Consider the following 8532-nt stretch of genomic DNA (forward strand, 5'->3'; position numbering starts at 1 on the left):
AGTGTCACATGATCCTTCAGAAATCATTCTAATATGCTGATTTGCTGCTCAAGAGAAATTTATTATTATTATCAATGTTGAAAACAGTTGTGTAAAAATTGTTTCAGGTTTATTTGATTAATAGAAAGTTCAAAAGAACAGCATTTATCTGAAATATTAAGCTTTTGCAACATTATAAATGTCTATACTGGCCCTTATGATCACTTTAATGCATCCTTGCTCAACAAAAGTATTAATTTCTTTCATTTCTTTCCAAGAAAAAAAAATCTTTCTGACCCCAAACTTTTGAACGGTAGTGATAATGTTGCAAAAGCTTTCTATTTCAGATAAATGGTGGTCTTTTTTTCTTGTTTATCCTGTGTTCTCCACAACTTTAGAATTTATTATTATTGTTGTTGTTTAATCATTGTTCTATAAATAAAATGAGAAAGTATTTTTTTTAGTGTTTATTGGTTAAATGTCATATGGGGTTTTTTGTACATAGTTATACAAATATAAAGTGAATGTCTCTTTAAAAAATAAAGGTCTAAAATATGATCAAAATGTTCTTTTCAATTATTCACATACAAATATTTTCTATATTAAAGATAACTATACCCTATTATAATGTAGGCTAAATGTTTATAAGGATCGTTGCAGATTTTGTACATCCTACACAAGCTGATCGTGCGAGGCAGAGCATCAGTCCGCAATGTCATCCGAGGAGCTCGCACGGAGGCTGCAGCGCAAACTGGACGCCGAGCAGCGTGACACCAAACCCGGCTCACCGGCGCAGACAGGAGCGGACGAGGAGGAGCCGCCGCCGGAGAGACCCGGCACTGCAGTGAACGGCGACGCCACCTCTGAACTGACGGAGAAACTCAACCGCAGGCTGGACATCCATGACGGCACGACGAAACCCAAGCAGATGAAGGTTTTCAACCCCTACACCGAGTTTAAAGAGTTCTCGCGCAAACAGATCAAAGACATGGAGAAAATGTTCAAGAGGTCAGTTCATTAGTCATTAACACCGTTCTAAAACCCACATTGTTGCTACCAATTATTTATTTATTTATTTTTAAATCTAAATTAAGATTTATACGAGTTTCTCAATAGGAATGTCTTGAATTGCTATTTGGTAAATCTTATTCTAGGCCATAACAAGAGTGAAGTTTGGGTGCTTGTTTGTGACGGAGAGTTTAGGGATCATTGTGTTCTTGGATCAGAATGAATGTTGATGCATCTCTCGAATTAAATCCCTCATTTATTATTCTTGATCTTTTGTTTATAATTTCCTTGATTAGATATTTTCTTAACCGTCTAATTAATTAAAGTTAAATCTAAATTTACTGTGCTTTAGTTCCATAAAATTTAGTTAAAAAAAGTAAAATATAAAATAAAATAGTGTAAACTGAACAAACAGGTAGTATTAGCATACTAAAAATATAAAACAATGCAGGGTATAAAATCAGAAATTAACACAATGGTTGAAAGATAAAAATGAATGTAACATTAAACATGAGTTTAAAACAAATGTCTCTCTGCTTTATATTGGCAGTTGAATTTGTATTGCAAAAGCATTGAAAACTATATAAAATAATAATGGAAATGGAATATTGTTTACAAAAAAAGTACAGTGAGTATAAAATAACAAGAATAAATTCAGAATAGATTCTGCAGCTCAGATTAAATGAACACAGATTCTCTCTCTGAGCATCCCTGTAACAGTGCCAAAATAATGTTTTGCTCTGGGGTCTCTCTCTGAACAGCCATTGTCCTGCTTTCCCTCATTATTTCAGTACAAGGGTCCACTCACAAACTCGACGTCCCCATGGAACCCACTCCACGAGCAACAATGCCATCTTTGTCTGTTTGTGCGTGTGTTTGCAGGGACTTGGAGGAGTCTATGATGAGAGAGAGTCTGTTTGGTTTCATGCAGAGTTGTGAAAAAATAAATTCCCTTCATTCATTTTTATCATATCATTAGATATTTTTATTCATTTAATGGCATCAAATTCAGAACCGGGTCTCTAGTAGTGCAAAAAAACCCTCCAAATAATTACATGCATGCATAAGCATGTTAACAGATTTTTTTTTTTTTTAGCTGATCCCAGGGTTGATTATGCCTTACAGTGACTTTAAGATCAGGTAGATGTTTTCATGTACATAAAGTAGTTCTAGCATGATTAACAGTGTGGTTCAGTCAAGTCTATTAGATTGTGTTGTTTTATAGGAAACTAACCCAAACTGTACAGGATATGAAAGTGTGGCTGTCCCATAAGACTAGGTTACGTCAAGACTGCAAGGTGTGTCTGTTTAAGTAGAAGTACATACTCTGGCCCACTTCAGATCAGTTCAACCCAGTTTCATCAGAGATGAAAAAAGATGTCATGTATAAGAGGAAAATGGGTCAAAAGCAGAGTTAACACATTCATAAACACAACTCACACCTAAATAGCACACTGCCCTAGATAGATAGATAGATAGATAGATAGATAGATAGATAGATAGAAATTCATTTACGAATTATATATTCACATAATCAGATTCATATATTTTTGTGAGATTCCACAGTTAGATACTAACTTAGATATATCACAGTTATATATATATATATATATATATATATAAATATATATATACTGTATATAATGGCATTAAAAATTTTGCAATCAATAAGTTTTTTTTTAAAAAGAAATTAATACTTTTATTGAGCAAGGACACATTAAATTGAACAACAGTGACAGTAAAGACATTTACAATGTTATAAAAGATTTCTATGTCAAATAAATGCTGTTCTTTTTACCATTCTATTCATCAAAAACAAAAATCCTAAAAAAATATTTATCATGGGCTCTACAAAAATATGAAGAAGCACTGTTTTCAACATTGATAATAATAATAAAATAAAATGTTTCTTGAGCATCAAATCAGTATATTAGAATGCTTTCTGAAGGATCATGTGACACTGAAGACTGGAGTAATGATGCTGAAAATTCAGCTTTGGAATACATTTACATTACATTTAATCATTTAGCAGACGCTTTTATCCAAAGCGACTTACAAATGAGGGCAGTAGAAGCAATCAAAACAACAAAAGAGCAACAATGTATAAGTGTTGTGACAAGTCCTGGTTAGTCTAACACAGTACATATACACAAATAAATTGCGTTTTCAAATATATTCAAATAGAAAAAGTTTATTTTAAATTGTAATAATATTTCACAATATTACTGTTATTTTTGATCAAATAAATGCAGCCTTGGCGAGCGGAAGAGATTCTTACATACCCCAAACAGTAATGTATATTATGTATTATTTCTATGTGTAAGTGTGTATATTTCTTTATCTTTTCCATTCATGCCACTTCAGCACAAGGAGGGGCTGTTGACCTGGAATGTGTCCGGCATGCAGAGGGCAGGACCAATATGCCAACTTCATCTTCATCTTTCTGTTTGTTATTCTCTATTTCTCTTTCTCTCTCTCTCTCTCTCTCTCGCTTTCTCTCACATACCAGGTCAGTCTTGTTAACCCTGACCTGTTTCATGCTGCTTCAAGTAGTTCATAATGCAGTTCTAAGCACATCTGCAGTTGTAAGCAGACCTGGGATCAGCCTGAGTGCTGTTACTAGACTGCATTGCTCTGAATGCCAGGCTCTATAGCTGAATCTTGGCATCTATAAATACCACAGCAGGAAACCAAAGAGGACAAAGAGAGCATCCACACACAAACACATGCAATGCACCCGCAATTACGTCAGGGCAGTTTGTGTTTTCATGCATCCACACACATTTCAGGGCTGTGTGTGTAGGAGTGTGCTGCCAGTTGCTGAAAGCAGTTGCTGTTCTGGTCAGCAGATTCCCAGTTGTCTTTTAATCAGGGCAGGCAATGGGGGTTGTTAAAACAACATCGGGACAAAGAAAGAAAGTGAGGATGTTGGGTGAAATTGTTAATAAATTGGCTTTTATGCAGCACTTTAACAGTGAAAGTTGAGCTATTTATGACCTTTCAGAAACAATGAGCTGAGGAGATGAGATTAGACGGCCATTCAGAGCAAAGATATGAAACACCCTGATAAACATTCACATTGTCTCAGATGTTTCTCTTTGAAATATCTTAGGAGAAATATGCACATCTGCTGAAATATAGATTTAGTTGCAGTGAATGGGTGTCATCAGAATGAGAGTCCAAACAGCTGATAAAAACATCACAATAATCCACACCACTCCAGTCCATCAGTTAATGTCTTGAGTGGTGAAAAGCTGTGTGTTTGTAAGAAACAAATTCATCATGAAGAAGTTTTAACTTTAAACTGTTGTTCCTGGGCAAAATATGAATCCATAATCCATAATAATGTTTCCTCCAATTCAAAAGTCCATCCGCTGTTGTCTCTCGCATCAAAATCCACCAACATATTTGTTTAGAACTCAATTTGTTTAGAGCTTAATCTGTGCATATTTCTCTCCTGATTCAGACAACACAACTTTTTCACTGGAGAAAGCAATATTATGGATAGAGAACTCATATTTTAGCCAGAAGCAATTTTCAATTCACAAAATGTTAATTGATGGACTGGAGTGGTGTGAATTGCGTGTGGATTCTTGTGATGTTTTTATCAGCTGTTTGGATCTCATTCTGACGGCACCCATTCACTGCAGAGAATCCATTGGTGAGCAAGTCAAGCAAAGCTAAAGTTCATAATGAGATCACTTCTAACAACTATGTAAGATTATTGTGACTTTTTTCGGCAGGAAAATCTGAGAAGCATGAGACTTTCTCCATTTTGCTGTCTGGGAGAATATAAATGTGATCTCATTCATGCTTTTCTTTCCTATGTGGAGAGGGAGAGAAGTAGAGATGAGGTGATGTTCACCTGTACTTTTCTGCCATGTTTCTAAAAGCATAACTCAAGCCAAAATAGAAACACGTGCCCACTCCTGCAATCTCAGCCTCTTCACTTTCACACAATGTTCAAGACAAACACTTCTCTCTCTCTCTCTCTTTCGCACACACACGCACAATCCTGCTGGTTGGTGTGGCAACAGCTGGGTGAGACTCTATAAATACTCTCCTCTGTTAGAATCTCTTTTTCCTGCTGTTTCTGCAGTCACTCTCCACCTGCTGTTCTACTGGCCTCCCTCTGCTGCGGCTGGATAAACCTTCATGTCAACACTCACTCCTGAGTGTCGCTAGTATATAGTTTGATGTAATACATATGCTAGAATTCAATTTGCATTGATAAGATGGTCCGAAACAGCATATACACTGGTGTTAAAAAGTTAGGGGTCAGTCAGATTTTGTAATGAGCAAAAGTCTCTTATGTTGACCAAGGCTGCATTTATTTAATCAAAAAAAAATACAGTAAAAACAGTAATATTGTGAAAAAGTATTACAATTTAAAAGAACTGTTTTCTATGTGAATATATTGTAAAATGTAATTTATTCCTGTGATACAAAGCTGAATTTTCAGCATCATTACTCCAGTCTTCAGTGTCACATGATCCTTCAGAAATCATTCTAATAGGCTGATTTACTGCTCAAGAAACATTTCTTCTTCTTATTAGTCACTTTTGATCAACTTAATGCATCTTTGCTGGAAAAAGAAAATAATTAATAAAAATACAAATCTTTATGATCCCAAACTTTTGAACTGTAGCATAAATCAGTTTATTGGTGATGTTGTTCCAAACTTGTAATGCAGAAAATTTTTCCTAAAATGCTTCAAAAACAACTAAAATCACCGCCTTAAAAACAGTCAGTCTGATTTGTGCACTATATTTCAGTTCTTATGAAGCCATATAATAAAATATTGTAAATGAGGAAAATATTTAAATTTAAATTGTTTTACTGATAATACTCATTTTTATTTACTGATTATGATGAAATCAATTGCCATCATAATGGAAAAAGAGTGCAAAGAGAGTGGTAACAATAACAGAACTTTAATTTTAGGTCAACTTTTCCTTTAAAGCTCTTTTTATATGTATTTGTGTGTAGATTTGACTCTGGTAAAGACGGCTTCATTGATCTGATGGAACTGAAGCTGATGATGGAGAAACTTGGAGCTCCACAGACTCATCTGGGCTTGAAGAACATGATCAAGGAGGTGGATGAAGATTATGACGGCAAACTCAGCTACAGAGAGGTGTGTGTATAGTTACAGCTCTGTTAAGTCTGTCATCGTCCCTGATGACTGATTTAATCTAGTGATTCAATCTTTTGAGAGATTACACTCCATGGAAACACTTCAGACTCACCTACTCAGATGATCCGATCACAGCACGTTTGTGAGATAACATCTCTGATTACAGCTCTGATGTGGCTTCACATTTAAATATCAATCACATTAAGTCAGCCTAGATGATTTTCACCTGGCGAATGATAAAATGGGACAAAGCTATCCTATAGAATTACATGACAAAGGAACCACACACATGTGTAGGTTCAAAATATTATAAGGAGTACCAAGCATCCGTTCAGAACACCCTACAACATGGCATACTAACAAAAACCTAAACTATATATATATATATATATAAAATGTAAATAATAAATAAAATAAATAATGTGTGTGTGTGTGTGTGTGTGTGTGAAAAATGTGAAACAAAGCTGAAATGTTGGTTTACATGCTGACATGGCAGCTGATATCTGATTCTTTTGTGTTTATTTTTAGAATAGCATAGAAATGCTGATAACCTTTCAAGCCATTGAAATTTCCCTATAATCCTAATCTCTCCATCTCTGTGTCAGTTCCTGCTGATCTTCCGGAGGGCCGCGGCAGGTGAGCTGCAGGAAGAGAGCGGACTGATGGCTCTGGCGCGACTTTCAGAGATTGACGTCTCGACCAAAGGCGTTCTTGGAGCCAGGGACTTCTTTGAGGCAAAGGTTTGTGGGTTTTTATGTTAGTGTGTTTTGATGCATGGGCAAGCACTACGCCCAGGTTCTTAGGTTCCCTCTTGTGCTCATATAGAGTAAGTACATGAAAGGCTGACATCTGCAAAGAACACATCAATAATGTTACAGAGGACAGTTGTTACGCTATAAAACACATATTATTTTAGCTGAACCTCTATGACCTAAATTATTTATTTAAAGTACATTCTGATACTTTTAGTAATGTTAAACATTCAAAATATTATTTTTTGTATTAAATAACGTGTCAAATTTTTTGCAACAATATTTGAATGTTTAGGTTAAGTTATAGGGTTATTACTTTAGTTACATTTCAGTGAACCCTTTTACATTTTTTATTATTATAATTAAATATTATTATGTAAAAATTTTTTTTTTAAATAATCATTTAAATAGTTATATTATATTCTATTTTTATTTAATTTTTTTTCAGCATTTTGCATTTCTCATGATCATAATCTCATTTGGGAAATGTTGCTATATCGTATTATAGACCCTGTATGGCAAGTGTTAATTTTAAACACAATTATAATATTTATTAATATTTTCCATTATTTTTGTATTTTTATATTTATATATGTTTTTAGTTATTTTAACGCATTTTAATATAAAAAATTGCATTGATTTTTATTTCAGTTTTGGTTGCAGTAATTTTAGTACTGATTTATTTTAATTAATTGCCAAGGCAACATTTCAAATTTTAAGCTTTTTTAAAGTTTTAATCTAATATTTTATTTTATTTGAGCTTTATTTCAGTTAACAAAAACTGTTTTTAGTACTTTTAGTTTTGTTATATGGTTTTCAGCTTCTAGTTTAGTAAACACACCTAACAAGAAAATTTAGAATTTATCAATTGTTTTAGCAGGAATACAGCAATAGTAGTACATTTATTTTTATTTTTATGTTGTAGGCATATGACACATTCAACAGAAATGCATTTTATTTGTATTTTGTGTGTGTTTGGTAGGTTCAGGCTCTGTCGGTGCGCAGTAAGTTTGAGGCAGAGATACGAGAGGAACAAGAAGAGAAGAAGAGGATGGAACTTGAAAGAAAACAACGGCGTGCTGCATTTAAAGAGCTGCAGTCCACATTCTGCTCCTAAAACTACAGTTCTTTTAGAGAGCACAGTTTACTTGCACACAAGCACATACACGCATGCACACACTGCTTCTCGTACCTCACACCTATGTGTAATCAAAACCACAGCCGAACACTGAACAAGTAGCATTAGCGTTATTAGCCGCTTACAGCTATCCTGAAATATGCATGAGGAATTTGTTTCGTGGGTGACGGCTGAGGAGAAGACGAGATGACGTGAGTGAAATTTCAGTAGACTTCTAATGTAGGACTTAAACTCTAATAGACTAGATTGTGCTTCTATTTTAATCAAAGCAACTATATATTTTTAGAAACTAAAAAGTTTATTGTAAAGTTATTCAGTGTTAATCATAATGTTAAATACACGCAAAGTTGTTGTCGTGGACTAAATGTTGATTATGACCAACTGAGAAAAAAAACATGGAGAGAAAGGGTCAAGAATTATTATTTTTTTATATATAGATTTTAATCATGCATTTTGTTCCGTTTTCTTTTTTTGTTAACTGTTTTCTACATATTTGTCAGCTAATTATTGCTGTTAAT

General features: G+C 34.2%; 1 protein-coding gene across 1 annotated transcript; it reads left to right on the forward strand.

Annotated features, from left to right (window-relative positions):
* The first annotated feature begins 664 nt into the window (after nucleotides 1-664).
* Nucleotides 665-8532, forward strand: efhd1 (EF-hand domain family, member D1). The gene is made up of 4 exons (XM_016554394.1): nucleotides 665-987; nucleotides 5977-6124; nucleotides 6730-6864; nucleotides 7859-8532. The coding sequence occupies exons 1-4, from the start codon at nucleotides 692-694 to the stop codon at nucleotides 7991-7993; spliced, it is 714 nt and encodes a 237-aa protein (XP_016409880.1). The 5' UTR covers nucleotides 665-691; the 3' UTR covers nucleotides 7994-8532.

This window comes from Sinocyclocheilus rhinocerous, unplaced genomic scaffold (assembly GCF_001515625.1).
Source record: "Sinocyclocheilus rhinocerous isolate Xijiao unplaced genomic scaffold, SAMN03320098_v1.1 scaffold466, whole genome shotgun sequence".
In the NCBI taxonomy this organism is placed as follows: domain Eukaryota; kingdom Metazoa; phylum Chordata; class Actinopteri; order Cypriniformes; family Cyprinidae; genus Sinocyclocheilus; species Sinocyclocheilus rhinocerous.

What these genes read in the sequence shown, in the direction of transcription:
- efhd1 (XM_016554394.1), top strand. Translation starts at nt 692, where the DNA reads ATGTCATCCGAGGAGCTCGCACGGAGGCTGCAGCGCAAACTGGACGCC. An exon ending in ATGGAGAAAATGTTCAAGAG is followed by an intron (nt 988 to 5,976) that starts GTCAGTTCATTA and finishes ATTTGTGTGTAG; the next exon opens with ATTTGACTCTGGTAAAGACG. An exon ending in GGGACTTCTTTGAGGCAAAG is followed by an intron (nt 6,865 to 7,858) that starts GTTTGTGGGTTT and finishes TGTGTTTGGTAG; the next exon opens with GTTCAGGCTCTGTCGGTGCG.